This window comes from Falco biarmicus, chromosome 2 (assembly GCF_023638135.1).
Source record: "Falco biarmicus isolate bFalBia1 chromosome 2, bFalBia1.pri, whole genome shotgun sequence".
In the NCBI taxonomy this organism is placed as follows: domain Eukaryota; kingdom Metazoa; phylum Chordata; class Aves; order Falconiformes; family Falconidae; genus Falco; species Falco biarmicus.
The window spans coordinates 15568404-15585104 of NC_079289.1; the positions used below are offsets into that span (position 1 = coordinate 15568404).

The window sequence follows — 16701 nt, forward strand, 5'->3', positions numbered from 1 at the left end:
GCCTTTCTTCCTCCCGCGCCTCGGGGGGAGGCCGCCCTCCTCCTCTTCCTCCCACCCCCCATTTATTTGTTCTTCCCCGGTGGCGGGGGCGCCGCGCGGCCCCTCTCCTCCCGCGCCTCAGGGCGCTGAGGGCAGCCGGCGGCGCGGCGGGAGGCCCTTGGCCCGGGCTCCGGCGGGGCTTCGGGCTCCACATCCGCTCCATGGCGAGACCGGCGGCCGCTTCCTCGGCCTCGCCGGGAAGGCGACGGGGGAGGGGGGAGCACCTAAAACTTACGTGAAAACGCTTTGCTTGGAAGACGGGGAGGATTTCGCTGTGAGCTTTAATCCTCCGGCGTCGTGGGGCTGCCCGTCTGTTGAGGGGGATAGTGAGGTTGTGCCGAGCTTCCCCCGCCCCGTCAAACAATATGGATGTAGCTTTTCCACCATTTCATCGCTGCGCTGGGCAGAGTAGGATTACCCACACACCCCCCCCGCGCACACACACACACACTTCAGAAGTTAATTCCCGAGCTGCCCTTCAGGTCTGACGGCGTCGAGGGTCCGTCGAGCTAGAGCGGCCCGGGCTGGCATCGCGGGGCCGACCCGGCCCGGTGGGGTGCGGGCCCGGCCGGCGCTCGGCCTCCGGCAGCGTTCGGGCTTCGAGCGGAGTGACTTCTGTGCCAAGACCCAACCGTTGGTGCGAATACGACCGAAAGTTAATGTTTAGGCTGCTGTTACCAACTTTTTGGAAGGAGGCCGTGCCTACTCAAGTGTTTTATTAAGTAACGAACTTTGTTGCTAAGCTATAAAATAGGTTTTATTATTGGCTATTGTCACTTTTATCTGTGTAGCCGGTAGGAGTGAAACTTGCTCTGTGTACTGGTGCCCGTGTTGTTACGGGTCTGTCAACATTTCCATTATTAAACTTCTGTTTTGAAGGATTTATAACTTGGCTTCAGAAGCTTACTCCAGGCTGAACCTTGGCACGTACGCTCTCAGTCCAGGAGTTAATTCATTTTCCAAATACTCGAAAAATCGGTCTGGCCTTCGTATTGCAAGACTGAAAAGAAAATAGAAAGGGGTGGGGCTGAGTTGCTTCTGTGCTTGTATTTGCTTCTGAGTTGCAGACCTTTAATAACACACCGAAATCCAGCGAGGAATAAGGTTATTACGTATCGTTTTTTCTAAGTTGTGCAAGTCTTATCGCAGTTCCATTGGGCACCAATGTGAATTGGTATATATTCAGCTAACACTCAGTGCTGTGTCTTGTTAAATACAGTGACTGCAGGTAAAGCGCTATTGTGTCTGAAATGCACTTAATGCCTGTGACGTTCGTACAGCTTGTGCTGCTGAGTTTAGGGTTATCTTGCTTGTGAATGTTCGTCTTCATCTGTAGTGCATGTTTAGCTGGATCACTGTTCCTTGTGTCTGTGGTTCCTAAAATGTAAACTTGAAGTCCAGCTAAAGCCAGAGAAACATTTGCTTCATGTGGACTGCCTTTAAAAATAAGACTCCTTTTCCTATTTGTTTAGTTGTGCCACAAAAATATTCTGTTTAACAGAAAAGGTCTTCCAGTTTTTGTAATTCTCCACATTTCTCAAAAGTTAAAATGCCTTGAATTCAGTTAATTTGCAACTTGTGTATTCTGTTTAAGGTAAATGTATGCTACTTCAGTTCCAGTTTAATTTATGAAATTTCACGTGTGCTTTGCATACAGATGCAGCGAAACAGAATTGTCAGTCTGTAAGAGCATGTAAGCGGGGCCTCATGTATGGTGCAATACCTTGTGTAGAGAGGTGTGGCAAGGGTGATACATGCGTCTTATTATAGGTGTCCATGTTGTACTGGTGTATCTACAAAATCAATTAATTGGTAAATATATACAAAAAAGTCAATATTATTTTAATCCAGTTTTCAGAGCTGCTTTTTCTGTTTCACAGAGGACACGCATTTACAACTGGCAAGGAAGTTTTATGTACTTAAGACTGGCAACTCATTAGTGAATGGTTTTGTGAGTCATTTCTGATTGACTGGTTAAGCAGTTTGGTGAAGCTTTGCTTTGGATAGCATGGGCAGACTCTTTATAAGCTCCCAGTACCTTTAAAAGTGTAGTTTGTGTGCAGGTTAGGAAATTTTGTGTTCGGTCTTCTTTAATGGTTGGGTTCAGGAGTCTTCCTCCATTGGAACTCACTGCAGTCATTTGGCATTTCTCTGTTGCTTTTCTCATTATGTAATTTTTTAAACTCCTGCAGAGAGTGCATGTGTGGGTTTCCTTGCACCCCCACATGCCCGTTTCAAAAGGAGAACGGGAAATGAACTCCTCCAGCAGAAAGTGGGTGCAATGGTAATGGGTTGGCGCAGTCCAGTAACGAACCATGCAATATGCTGTATGAGATCTGCTGACTGTAAGCATGTTTTTTTCTGAACCCTTCACCAAGGATTAAGAACTTCAGTTTTCAAAATAAAACTAAAGGCACTTAGCCCATACTTAATGTTTCTTGACTTACGCAAGGGCTTTTGTGAAGTTAGTTATACCAACCTATTTGGAGGCTCTCTTCAACAGTAAAAAACTGGAAAATAAGCAGAACTTTAGAATTACTAACTTACTATTTTCTTCTGAAACGTTCATTTAAAGTGAAATGTCTTCTGTCAGTGGCATTTCTACTGAAATACAAGAATCTTAATGGGAATAATTTCACTCCTGGCAGGCCAGCACTGATGCAGGGACAGCAGGAGCCCTGACCCCACAGCATGTCCGAGCTCATTCCTCTCCAGCATCACTGCAGCTGGGAGCTGTTTCTCCAGGGACGCTTACGCCCACTGGAGTAGTGACTGGACCTGGAGCTCCATCTTCTCAACATCTCCGCCAGTCTTCATTTGAGATCCCTGATGATGTACCTTTGCCACCAGGTTGGGAGATGGCTAAGACGCCGTCTGGGCAGAGATACTTTCTTAAGTAAGTAAAACTTGTTTTCAGTTAGCTATCTCTCTGGTGGGTTTTGTTGGTTTTGTTGTGGTGGTTTTTTTTACAGTCTTTGAATTTTAATTAATTTAAATGTGTTTAAAATAAATATTCTTAAAAGCATTTGCCTGATTTTAAGTAGGAGATCCTACCACTTCAGTATTTCTCCCATATCAGCTCATATATTGTCCATTATATTGTATATTGAAAATCAGTCAAAGGTGCGTAGTGATTTTTGAACAATGTGCCTTCTGGATTTGCTAAATCTTGCCAGAGTTCTCATACAGGTCAAAATACATTTTACCTCATTTTTATGATACAGATGTAAAAATATAGAGTAACTTCAGAAATTATTATAGTGAGAAAATATTGGGGCTTCTTATTTTTTTGAATAAGGACAATTGTGTAAGTATGCAATCAAAATACTTTACTCTCTGCTGATGAGAAAATATGTGTTTGATGGCAGTATTTGGGTCTGTAACTCTTAACTTGTCTATATTCCCTGCAGTGAAAGGGAAATTACAGAACTTCTAACATCTTTCCTTATTCCTACAGCTGTAGCTTTTTCATGCAGTGAAATTAGTATCACCTTTTCTGTAACTGATGAGAGGTGACACATGCCAACCATCTGACGCCTAATCCATCAGGGAGCATTTTCTTTTATGCTGTGTAGTCTTCTAAAAGAGCAGGAGCTTGTCCTTCTTTCTGAAGTGTACCCACCAAGACACGTAATTGACCTTCAAATATTTTGACTGTATTTTGAACATTTTATTTAACTGCAAGTCTCTGAGTAACCCATTATGTGTCATTTTCAGGGCCGGGAGAGGGGAGGGGCACCACAGTACGTTATTTACGTAAAACTTGTTTCAGCCAAGGAAAACATCTTTATCCCTACCTTTCTTGCTAAAACATTGTCATTAATATGTGCATTTGATTGAAGTAGTTGAGTTTGTAGCTTCAAAACCAAATCTACATTGTCTGCAATGAAAATGGAGCTTGCAGAACTTAAAACCGTTTCTTGTTCCTATAGCGATGGTGTTTCCATACAGATACATTAGTATTGCTTTTTTTAACCAAAAGGAGGTTGCAGCAGTTGTTTGACATAATTTGAGCCTGAAGATTACTTTCAGAAAACATTCTGTATTAGGAATGCGAAAATTAGCATTGCCTATAGATCTTGAAGATGTGATATTTCTTTGGTGAAGTTTTGTAAATCAGCATATTCTAGAATATGGGCACAAACAGAATTTTTTTGGAATTGTGTAAGTTTGTCATTTCAGAGCTGTAGCTCATTGGACCTTGAGGAAAGCACAAACTGGGTTTTGAAATGAAAAGCAAACCTTGTTTTGACTGTGCTAGTAACAGCTTTTAAAGACCAGCTTATGAAGCATGAAAAATGGATACTTGATTTTTCACTTTTACTGTCACAAGTGTTTGGGTTTGATTATGCTGTCAGTTTTACAGAAAATAGAACAGTTAAGAGATGCAGAATGTCTTCATGCTTTTACAATTGTTTCTTTTTAATTATGCTCATTCAGGTGAAATCAAAGTGAAAGATTTGTTCTTGGAAAGCTTTCCTGCAGTTTCATTATTACTATAAAAAAATCTTTCCTTTTTTTCCTGCAAGTTTTTTGTCCTTTCTTGGTGTCCTGGTATCCATTTCAAAGGGTCAGGTTTCAGCAAGAACAATAAAGAGCCTGAGACTGGAAAGTACACACAAGTCTGGCAAACTCATCTGCATGAGCAAGATCATTTGTTCTCAAGCAGACATCCAAAGTAAATGATTGAAAGAGCTGCTAGCTGTGAAGGATGTGTCTTGAAGGGGAAAGGAGTGGAAACAAACCAGGTTGTTAGGAAGAAAAATAAAGGCTGTACTTTTTGAACCTCTCCCTGCTGGGTCACATGCTGACCTTGGGAGATTTTAAACAGCATAATGGGCTGTTTTCTTTTGGCTTTTCTTGGGTGATGCGGTGGTATGGGAGAGTCTAATGAGGACAGTTCTGAAGGCTTTGTTCACACTTGGAAGAACATTTGTTGTTCATAAAAGGCTGTTTAATACTATCTACAGGTGAGATCCACCAGCTTCATTGGAGGTCATGAAGACCTGTAAAAAACATTTCAAGTACTAGCAAAATGTTTGCTTTGTATGTTTAGGAAATCCAAAGAAACGTAAGAATTATTTTTGAGTAGCAAGTTTGTATTTCAGAAGCTTTTTTCAGTGTTGAGTAAGTTGTGTGTCATACCTACAAACTCTCGTCTTGTTTAGTTATACCTTAAACATTTGCTTGAAGGGTGAGTACCAAGATTCCTGATACTGTATACATTTGACATGGTTCCTTCTACCATGCGCAGATTTTTGGTGTCACTTCCAAGTATTCAACTTTTGTGTTGGATTGGCTGCATTGCTCTTCGTTTCCATTTGCTGTATTCTGTAGCCAGTCTATGAACAGCCTGCTAATCAGGCTCTAGAAAGATCTTTGCAGAATAGGTAACAGCGTTAGATTTTTTCCAGATGTCAGTAAGCCTTATGGTTATAGTTATCATAATATACTACAGTGCAAAGAGAATAATATAAAATTGAGTACTGTACTTAATGCAGTCTGCAATATAGTCACTTCCACTAATCAATGGGTCAAGCACTACAAGCATAGTAGTTTGTGCAAAGAAATGAAAGTGGTGTGTACAGGAGAGAAAATACTTGTCTGTGCGTATTAATACATGCACAGTTACTTGCCCAGGTATTTTATATACACACCACACACGTATCATGTATGGATGTTTTTAAAGGAGGGTGAGAGTGGTGGTGTAGGGTCTGAACCAGAACTCCTGTAGATCAGTTTGTCCTCTAGATAAATAAACCCTTTTATGTATGAATGCCCAACATACGATTTGCCAGAACTCCGCTCATTAACGTTCATCTTACTGTTATGAGTAGGACTCCCGAGTATAATTTTCCGTTAGTGAAAACGTAGATTATTTTGGCCAATGAGTTAAGACATGCTTGCTATACAGCTGGTAAGATTAATACTATTTTTTACTGAAACTGCTACTTAAATAGAACTCGTAAGTTAAGACTTGCCTGTGTAGTAAGTGGTCATGTCTGAGTCATCTCAGCATTGCAGTGCTGTATGCTTTAGCCCATTCTTAAACATGCAGTGAAAAAGACTTGCTTGGTTTGTGTGGTGATGTCAACTGCATTGCTTTTTAACCACTTCCTGTTAGCCAGCTGCTGGTTGACATTTCAGTGAACTATGGAGAAAGATAGGGAATCACTCTCTAGGCAAAAGATAATATGCCACGGGAATAGCAGACAACAGCTTGCAGAAAGAAGGAAGAAGTTTCACTCAATTTTAGAATTACTCTTGTGTTGTGTTAACTTATTGTTATGCTATGGATTCTTACAAAGTAGTAACTTCTCTCACACTACAAAATGAGAAGAGGTAACTGATTGTCCAGCAAACAAAGTAGTCTAATTATTTTTCCTACAGGAAGTAGTTCTTGCAAGCAGTTTATCAACAACTTCCTATTTTTTTCTGTGAAGTGTTGAATGACTTCCTGAAGGAGGCCAAGGTGGTTTTCATTAGTATCTATGGGTGTGTTTGAGGTGTGTACCCATCTGGCAGAAACCTTAAAAATAGATCGCTGTTACACATTTCTTATGTGCTCTATATAGAGATATGGCTCGTTGCTGTGCTTTTTTTTTTTTTTTTTTTCCTTCTCCTTGTGTCATACATGAAAAATATTCAGCAACGCTGTTAAATTTCTCTTGCATCCTGTTTTTGCCCCTCACTGGAACCACCCACTACACCAATATCATCTGCTCCCCTCCTCCTCTCCTCCCCACCATGCCAAAATAATCTTAGTCTTTCAGGCCAAAATACATTTATTGGAAAAACTGCTGCCACAGTTGCGTATTTTATTGAATACCTTAATTTACTGGGGAAATGCATATTCAGAATCATGAGTTAATGTGAGTTCTTGTGTTTATAGTTCTATAGTTCAGGCTAGTTTATTATTAAAAGAGCTGTATTGTTGGAAACCAAAACTGCCACCTCCGCCTTTGATGTTTGTTTCCACTTTTTTGTGCTTTCAATACTAAAAAGCAGTTGAAGATTTATGCTTGCTAGATTTTATTTGTAATATGTTGAATTAATTTCATTTTTATACTTAAAATTTCTAAGTGCGTATGAGAATACTCATAAGTTCGATGATCTAAAAAAATAAAAACAATTAAATTTGTGCAAGGGAAAATGGGCACTGGCAGTTTCAGAACGTAACTGGAGGAAAGACATTAGTTAAAACATTTTTAAAAGTATTGTATTTTTTTGGCAACTTAAGAATTATTTTTTTTCTTTTGGAAGACAGTTATAGTACTACTAAGTGTGTATCTTTCCTTCTGCCACTTGAGGAGCCCTGCGAAAGGACAGTAGTACAAACTAATTTGAATTTGCAGTTGTGCTAAAGATTCGTGTCTTTAAAAGGGTGGAGGAGGAGTAAGGGCAAACCTGCCTTATTTGTGTTAGCACTGAGACTGAGCTGGGAGGAGGATGAAAGTACATATTCAGCCCTCTGAATTCAGAGAACTTGCAGCCAGCTTAGTGGGTGGGCATTAGTGAAAGAAATGGCACATGGTGCTTTTCTTGTGTTTAGTTTTGTTTTGCTTAAGAAAAATTGCAAACTATTATATCCATGCATTCAACACCCTGCCATACAAGGTGATTTTATAAGACTGTTCCAAAAACAGTGTAATAGACGTGATTTCAGGTAAACCAAAAACATACCCTGTGGTTTTCACTAATATGTTTTCCTTTTAGTTATGTGTATATTGGTATTTGTTATCTTTAGAAGAAAATAAAACTGGGGAAAAACATAGGATCTGTGGCAGTTAATTTAATTCTCAGCTTACAACTATCTCTGAGGATTTTCTTTTTTTTTTTTATTTGGCTTCTAAACTGTAGTTTTCTACTTCTCACAGGTTTTGCCTTTCAGTATATCCCTCATAAGTGTAATCTTTGTGCTTTATAGTGTCTGATTTGGTGCCTGTTGACGTATTCCCATAAACTTTAAAAAGCACTGGATAGAACCTCTACTGAGGGCTTCTAATACTGTAGAGGAGTGTGTACCAGCTATAGAAAATAAAATGTGAATATATTTCTTACAAATGTAAATAGGATCTGAATATACATGCAGTGGAGAGAGAAAGCAATGGCATACTTGGAAAAATAAGGTTGTATTAACACAGTGCTCACTGTGGAGGAAAAATACTGTTGTTCCAAGTAATAAACACATAAAACTAAACCTTTCAGCTTCGCTTATGGAACTGGTCAAAATTACTGCTGGTTTAGCTGTTGAGAACACTGTTGTAGTTTTGGTTTAAGTGCTTTAAATGCCTAATGCTGGTTTTATAGCAATACTTTTCTATGTCCTGAATCAAATTTGAGAGCAGTTTTATGTTACTGTGGCCTGAAACGTTTGTATTATGTTGAAAGCTATAATTGTGACTGAGATATTTATTACCTAGTCTTTTGTAATGAGAAATCTTAGTCTCTCGCTGATCGGTAATAGGAAGAGGCTTCTGACTGAAGTTTAATCAGAATTTCATGTTTAAAAATTATGCTTCTGCAGTTCTGCTTAGTAAAAGTTTTGTCAGGTTATATTTGGTTAAAAGCAGTAGCATCGAGCTCTGTGGGAGCAATTACACCACTGTGGAACCACTTCTGTTTTCTCAGGTCTTGACTTCTTCTAAAGACAAGAATTTTATATAAATCAAGATGAGTGTCTTCTGGACTTTCTTATCCTTATGCCTTTCTTCTGTATGTTGAAGATGGCAAAGAATTATAGTGGGTTTTGTAGTAGTCATCTGGTTTGTAGCATGCGGTAATCTGTAACACATCAGTCACATAATGGAAATTCCTACTTGATAGAAAGCAGTAAAATAATAAGAGGATGTTAATTTGAAGGTTCCCATGGAAGTAAGACAGGCTCTACCCCACCAGTTTTTGCAAAAAATACACTTCTAATGGGTAAACACAGTTGAACTGATCAGTGGTATATGTGGGTAAAAGCATACCTCCTTTTAAAAGATTAATCTCTTTTTTTATCTGTCGTCTTCTAGAAATGAAAAAGAATCAGTAGCTTTAAAATTCTAAGTATAAAACCTCCATTTATAGATTGCTCAGTTTCTCTCTGCAATTGTGACACAACAGCTGCGAACTTTCAAAAGCCAACGCAGAGCAATCAAAGTGGATTTTTCACTCGGTTTATCCATTGTTACGATAGACTCTCAGAGAAAGTAACTTAGTAGCACTGGGAATGCTGAAATACTTAACTGCAGGACCTAAATTGGGTGACATGTAAAATTAAAGCAGAGTTCCTAGTTTGCTCCCAAAGAAACATTTTCACATAGCAGATGTAAGCAGTTACTGGATGATACCCAGGAGAGCAAGATGTGTTACTCCGGGTTGAGATACAAAGTTAACTATTAAAACTAGTCTGATTTTAACTACAAGCAGTTTCTTTCAGGCTCCTGATTAAGACTAGATACCTCCCCTTGCAGCCAACCAAAGAAAAACCTAAAAAGAGGTAAACGGCTATAGAGAGCTGTCAGCCAAAAGTTTCTCTTTATATGTGGCCAGACCGCTGCATGTGTTTATCGTCATAGCTGGAAACAAATTCAGATGATGTAATTAGATTTAGTTTAACCTTTTGAAATTGATACCTACTCAGCTCTCCTGTTAATTTTGTGTCCTTGTATTTTTACAAATTCCAACATATTTGCATTTATTGTTTGTCCGATCCAAGCATACGTATGCAGTAAAACTCATTAACGGTGGGAGCTCTCTGTCTTTCACTGTTTGTTGTAAATGTTCCCTCTTTTAAGGTGTGGGTTTGTAAATTATTTTTTTTATACCCCCACCCCACCCCTCCCCAAGCTGTGCATGATTATGTAAACCCTAATATTTAAATGACTCTGTTTCTTTTGTAAATTCTGAACAAAATTTCATTTGGCTGAATGCAAGAAATCTACAGGAGATTTCTGAGTAGCAGTCCTCTGGCAGGTGCCCCTAGGACATGGCCAGGATACCAGGTAGTTGACCCAGCAGAAAGATAGAATTGTCTGTAGGAGAAGTTTGACAGGCTGTGGTTTAGCATAATGTGAAACAAAATTATTGGGGGGAGGCTGTGTTTTGGAATGTTAACAGATAAATGCCATGTCGTGGCAGGACATACAGTCACAAACAGCTTGCTAAACCTTGTTTTGATGTAAAGCTTTATTGGGAAATTCACCAGATAAATGCTTGACAAAAAACATACTTTAAATAGGACTCTAGAGCATGGGGGAAGTTTGTCTTTACTATGAAAATGGTACCTAATAGCTGGTTTTTGGTAAATACAATTAAGAGTTTTATTTGGAGAAAGGAAGGTTTTGAAAGGTGTGACTAAGCTGTGTCAATGTTTTATGGCCTCCTGAAGTGCTTCTTGGAGCCTGTTTTCTGGGATTCACTCTGCTGGTATTTTACTTGGCCTTTAACTAAGTTACTTCAGGCTGTGTTTCAGGCAAGTATAGCTAAGTTTTCTAAATTGCTGGTTAAGTCAAGCTATGAAGTTGCCTTGTAAAGTAGGACTTTTACCAGTATACTGCCTGTCAGTCATGCCAGTTACTAAGGAAACAAAGCTGTCTTGAAAACAGTCTTGGACTTTGCTTTAATTTCACTAATGAGACTGTGCTGTGTCACAGTGAAAGACCAGATCCCTTTGTTGAGTCTCTCTGACATGCAGTTTGGTAATTTAGATCAGTGTTAGTGGTAAAGTTTAGTTATTGATTATCACATTGAGGTTGTGAAGCCAGTTTTTTTTCTGCTGGACTGTTTTATAGGAAAGTAGAGTAAAGGTCATTTACTATTCTAGTTTATCTTCAATGGGTTTTGATTTGTGGAGAGCTTTGTTGTAAGTTTGTCTGCGCTAAACAAGTTTGTTTAAATAGTGTAACTGCTTTAAGGATGCCTTTCCCTTTCTGATTACCTGTTGTAGCTGAAATGCTAAGTAAACCTTTTGCCTTTTCTGGATATGTTGTAAAATTAGACATTCATGATGTAATAAAACATGATCTGAAAGCAAACAAGCGTAAGGGTATATAGGCAAAATGGAATTATTTGGGTAAAGAAACACAATCCACAGGTATATTTTCTCATAGGATCTCACTTTTCAAAATTTTTTGTTTCATTTGTTATTTCTATTCGAAAAGCTTGGTTGGCAGGTCCTCTGCAATAACTTTCATTCCAACATTTATATAGCCTCTTTAGAATGGCAAGAAATAGAGTAAAAAAGACAGTTCTTTCCATATTTTCTATCTACACTGATGGTGTAGTTAATATAATTGGTAGATCTAAATATCCAATGCACACAATTCAGTGGTGATTTTCATTTTTTTATTTACAAAACCTTTGTCATTGTCATGGTAACCGGCTTTGCGTGAGTTAAAGATATGAAATGATATACTTAAAAAGGTGTAATCTGACGTATAAAAGGCTGTAGCAAAGAAAAGAATTTGGAAGAATGTTCCATGATGAACATTGGATTTGGAAGAATGTTCTATGCCCAACTTCATAGGCCATTTTTGTATATATATGAAAAACATATTTGTAGAAAAAAAGTAATACTGTGCTTTAATTGGAGTTCAGGTGTCCATTGAATTCTGTGCTGGTCTTTGAGTCAGGATGAATTATGCTTATTCGGTGATAAAGTTTAAAATGCTTCCAGTTTTCAGTGAAAACAGTTAATAGCGCATTCCATGGTTACAGGGCTTTGTATGCATGAGCCTGACTAATGGAAAACTGCTTGCATTCTAGTTCGTGTATGGATAGATTTCTTGAGAGCTTTTTGTTACACTGCTGTTTACATAACTATATGTATGGTATTGCCAGTGTAAAGCTGTGCTTCATTTTCTTACCTTCTGTCCCTAAAAGCATGCACACTTAATTTCCATATGTGTATGTCTCTTAAACTTTCTAGCTAGTTAGTTTAACATTTGGATTGAAATGTTCGCTTTCATAACTGGTCTTTCAGGTTTTCACTTTTTACAAGAATCTTATTCTGAAACTATTCTAAAGGAGAACTAAGGTATTTTGACCAAATAATTACTAGGTAACAGGACAGGAACTTTCAGATTTGTAGTGTTAGGAGAACTGTTGTGATCTGTATGCTTGTGGGGTTTTGGTTTTGGTTTCGCGTTTGTTTGGGGGTTTTTTTAACTATAATGACTAATAACTGGAAAAAAGTCTATTGAATATTTCGCAATATCCTGATAATTTAGTCACTGGCTAGGCATAAGGAAGACAAAATGCGAAACAGACATTAGTGTAAACAGTTAAGAATTAACATTTTAGCATCCCTGTTAACAAGGCCAAAGGAAGTCTTAATTACATTCTGTTAGAAGATGGTTTGAAATTCAAATTTGTGCCCATTTTTTGTTATGCTGTTAGATGGGTCTTGACATGATTGGCTGTGTATTATAGAGATTTGTTGAGAAACTTGGACAATTCATTGTTTTCTTAATGCATTAAATGTCAGTTACACAGCACTGTCTCCAGGGAGAATGAATCTTAATTCAGTTTCATAGTTGTGGTACCCATTTTCCAACTTCTGGTTTTAAGGTTGCTTTGGAATATGGAGGGGGAGGGAGGAAGAAGGGGGACTTCTTTTTCTTCTGATGGAACTATTTGTGTGGCTTTTGCTCAGGGCTGCCATTTGAATCTTGTTTATGCTGTGATGGTGAGCAACTCGGAGATAGTGTGTGAACTGTAATTGATTCCTCCACTCTGTAATCCTGTTGCAGTAGGAGTGTAGACCCTGGTCTGTGCTGAGTTTTGCCCTCTTAAAATGGCCTCAAATGCTTACTCTGTGAAAGCGAAGGGGGAGGATTTTAAGTGCTTTCTAAGCCAAGGTAAACAGCTAACCTACCAAATAGTTGAGGGAGCTGCAATAAAGGGAAAATTGCTGGCTTTTGTAATGGATAAATTTTATGTAAATAAATTTATGGAAAGAAGTCGTTTATCATCATGAGAAGCCATTGAGCTCTTGTTTTGTGTATGCAGAACAAGTTTATTTGTATGGAATTTATCTGAAATACAGGAGATTCTAGTGATAATGCATCTTGCTTTGCCAGGATCTACACATAATTTGCCTGTAACTTTGTAAAACTCTTCATATGAAAAGATATAAGCAGATTGATGGTTTTGCTGATGCTTGGTGCTTTTACTTCATAACCAACTGAAATAACTATCTTCTCTCCAATTTCTACAGATAACAACAGTAATGATCAAATACATTTACCTACAGTTGCGATATGAAGTTACAAGAGCTTAGAATACTAACCATTCAGTTACTGCCCACTGTTGATTAAAAAATTCCAGCCCCACCTACCATACGTAGGTAGATATGCATATACTTTGTCTCTCTTAATTTAGTCAAACTGCAATATACACTTTCTGTAAAAGTAGATGATGCACATTTTCTCTTATCATGTAGGGTGCTGTTTGGTTCTTGACTTCCAGCTAAAAGTCTTTTGTCTGTTTTGCAAGCTGCGTAAAAATAAGTAAGATGTAGAGTCTTGTAAGCAATTACTTTATCACACTGAGTCCAAAAAGAAAATTTTTTATTAAATGAAGACATACAGGCTGCAGTGCCGTAGCAACTGTTGCTGTCACATTGTGCTTCATAAAACAATCTTTTTTCATTTCCACTTCACTAAGACTAGTAGCTTTTCATTTAGGTTAGTATATCACTTGCATACTGTTCAAGGCAATATTTCTGCTAAAGAAAAAACATTTGTCCAAGTGTTTAGGCTGTTCAGCTCATGCTCCTGCCCAGTGTTTTAGATCAGCTGAGAATTTCTGAGCTCTTACCCTCCAGTGGATCCTACAGAGACAGTATTTGGCTTTAGGCAGACATACTGTAAGGCTGAACTGCAGAATTGGATGATAATGCTTGTTACATCAGATAATAGTGTTACATATAGGTATCTTTTTGGTATATCTAAGGTATACTTACAATGAGAGGTAAAGATAATTCAGAAGACAATATGTGGTTGACATGGAGATAAAAAGTAGGAATACTGGTAGTAGTGAGGCAGTAAAGTAGCTATACTGTTCTCCCTAAGTCTTCATCTGCTGTTTTTTATAAGATGTTCAGTTTTAAAACCTAGCAACTGCTGGACCCTGTCAGCTTTGCTCTTGTAAGAGAGCTTGTAAGCAGCATGTCTTTAAACCGTCCATATTGATTCAAACCAAGTGCCTGTCCTGGATCAGTATCTTGTTGCCAGTAGTGGTCATGACCAGATTTCTTGGAAATGCTAAGAACAGGGCAAGCATATGTGATACTCTCTCAGAACTCTCCTAGCTTCCAACTGTCCTCCAAGACTTGCGCTGTCTCCCCTTGAGGCCACAGAAACTTACAGCATCTGCTGTGTGCTTTGGCAGGGAGTCTCACTGGTTGTCTATCCACTGCATGAAGAAGCGCCTTCATTCTGTTTTAACCTTGGCTCCCATCACCTTCATTGAGTGGTGCCCAGTTCTTATTTGGGAAGTGACAATGAACAGTTGATGCATATTTGTTCTGCTCAAGATTGGTATCTTTTCCTCTGGAAATTATCTCTTTTGAAACTTGAAGAGTCTTAACCTGCTGCATTTTCCTGGGATAGAAGCTTTTTTCCAACCTGCAGCCCTTCTGTAAGCCTTTTCCAATTTTTGTTATTCTTCAGATTGAAAGGTTAAGAATGTTTTACAACATCCACCATTCTGAAACTTTCATCTAAAAAAAAAAATATTCCTGCTGCTGCTTGTCCTTTTATGCTATATAATTTTTTTCTAATTCTTTGCAGTTAGCAGTTGACCAAGAGTAAATTTGTGTCATTGGGAAAGTTTGTGATGCTGCTGCTCTTTTTCTTGTATACATCCTATTGTATAGCCCCTGTGAAAGTTTACCAGAGGCCTGTCTCTGGTGCTAAAGCTGCTAATGCCTCCCTCCTGGTGTTTGTTTTTTTTTTTTTTATTTCTTACTGGTAACTGTTTGTTCATGTCATATCAGGACCTATCCTTATCCTGTAGCTGCTTTTTGTTTTGTTTTGGGTCATTTTTTTTTGTTAAGATAACACTTGCTGTTCCTAATGAGATCTTGTAGTCATTGGTTTCTGGAACCTAATGTCCGCTATGATTGCGGTGTCACCAGAATTTGAGTCTCCGGTATGAACTTTGGGATGCCAGTACTTCTGTTGGTGCATTCACCTTGAAAGGGAAAGGTTGTCCTGCACTTGCTTCTGGATTATGTCTGGGAGCTGCTCCAATGAAATGGAAGTATGCTGGTGTGATAAAATGATGTTGTGTATGTCATTAAAAAAAAAAAATCCAAGTGAGATTGATTTGTAGAATAAAATATCTTATATTGTGGCTGATACTACACCTGTATGTACCTGTGTGTAGGTTTTTAGTTGAATGGATATTTTGTTAGAGAAGTAAGCAATGCCAGGGTATTTGGAAGACAGGTTATGTTTCTTTATATACTCAGTTCTAGCAATACTGGAAGAATGTTGTTTTAAGCCTTGTTTTGGAACTGTAATTTCATATTCTATTTCTAAGTTTAGTTACAAAATAGCTTCTGTCAATACCATGCCTTACTTCCTCGTATCTCAGTACCAGATACTTACACCATATTTTTCTGTGTTGTGCAGTATGTCTACATATCGTGACAGTTCAGTAACCAAAAGAAAAGTATTTGGCTCTCCAAATTTCTGAGCTTCTTAAGATTGTCAACCAGCTGTAACTGATTTTGTGATGTTGAATATGTTGTTTCAAATGTGGCAATCAGTAAATAATTGGATAATAAGGGACAGTTGTCTGAGTCTAAAAAAACACAAGTGGTTCAGATGGAAGCTTTCTTCTCCCAGCTGTGAAGGTTGATTAATTCTGCATAGGAGTTTCAGGATTCTTAGGATCTTAAGTTGACTGGAAGATTTGAAGAGCTGTGAATTTACCAAGTGATCTAGACCTGTTGGTTTTTTTGTTCTGTTTTGACTAAGGTCACAAAGACGTATGCTGGTGTCTTCAGTATTGTTATCTAGCCAGCCTAGTATTCACCAAAGGTTGGTCATCCATCCAGCATTCTGCTGAAAGCACGAATGTTGCTAAAGCTAAATCAGGTCAGAAGTGACTGTTTAGCCAAGTCTGAAAAACCACCAGGAGTGGAGATCGCACAACATCCTTTCCTCCTGTTAATATGCCTCTTCAGAAAATTTGCCTCTGCAGCAAAGCAAACCATCTAGTGTAGGTCCTGATGGACGTCTCACATACAGTAACTTTTTAAATGGGCTGTAGTTTCTCTACTAGCCAACAAAAATAAAATTTCATGGTTTAGTTAGAGTTTTCTTAGGATTAAAATTTTAAAAAGCCATTAAGAAACTTGCTGTACTGGGTTTGCATGGCAAGGTTTTGGTGGTAGGGGAGCTACAGGAGTGGCTGCTGCCAGAAGCTGCTAGAACCTTCCTTTACATCTGATAGGGCCAACATCAGCTGGCTCCAAGATGGACCTGCCGCTGGCCAAGACTGAGCCCACTAGCAGCAGTGGTAGTGCTTCTGGGATAACATATTTAAGAAGGAGAAAAATTTGCTGCACGATAGCAATTGCAGCTGAAGAGGGGAGTGAGAATATGTAAGAGAAACAGCCCTGCAGACACCCAGGTCAGTGCAGAAGGAGGGGTGAGAGGTGCT

General features: G+C 38.7%; 1 protein-coding gene across 8 annotated transcripts in view; it reads left to right on the forward strand.

The window, feature by feature from the left end:
- YAP1 (Yes1 associated transcriptional regulator) overlaps positions 1-16701 on the forward strand; it is a 98619-nt gene that overhangs the window by 801 nt on the left and 81117 nt on the right. For all 8 annotated transcript variants that reach the window (XM_056328287.1, XM_056328290.1, XM_056328289.1 and 5 more), the window contains exon 2: positions 2688-2935. In XM_056328287.1, coding sequence (XP_056184262.1) covers positions 2688-2935 — 248 coding nt within the window. The remainder of the gene's footprint in view (positions 1-2687; positions 2936-16701) is intronic.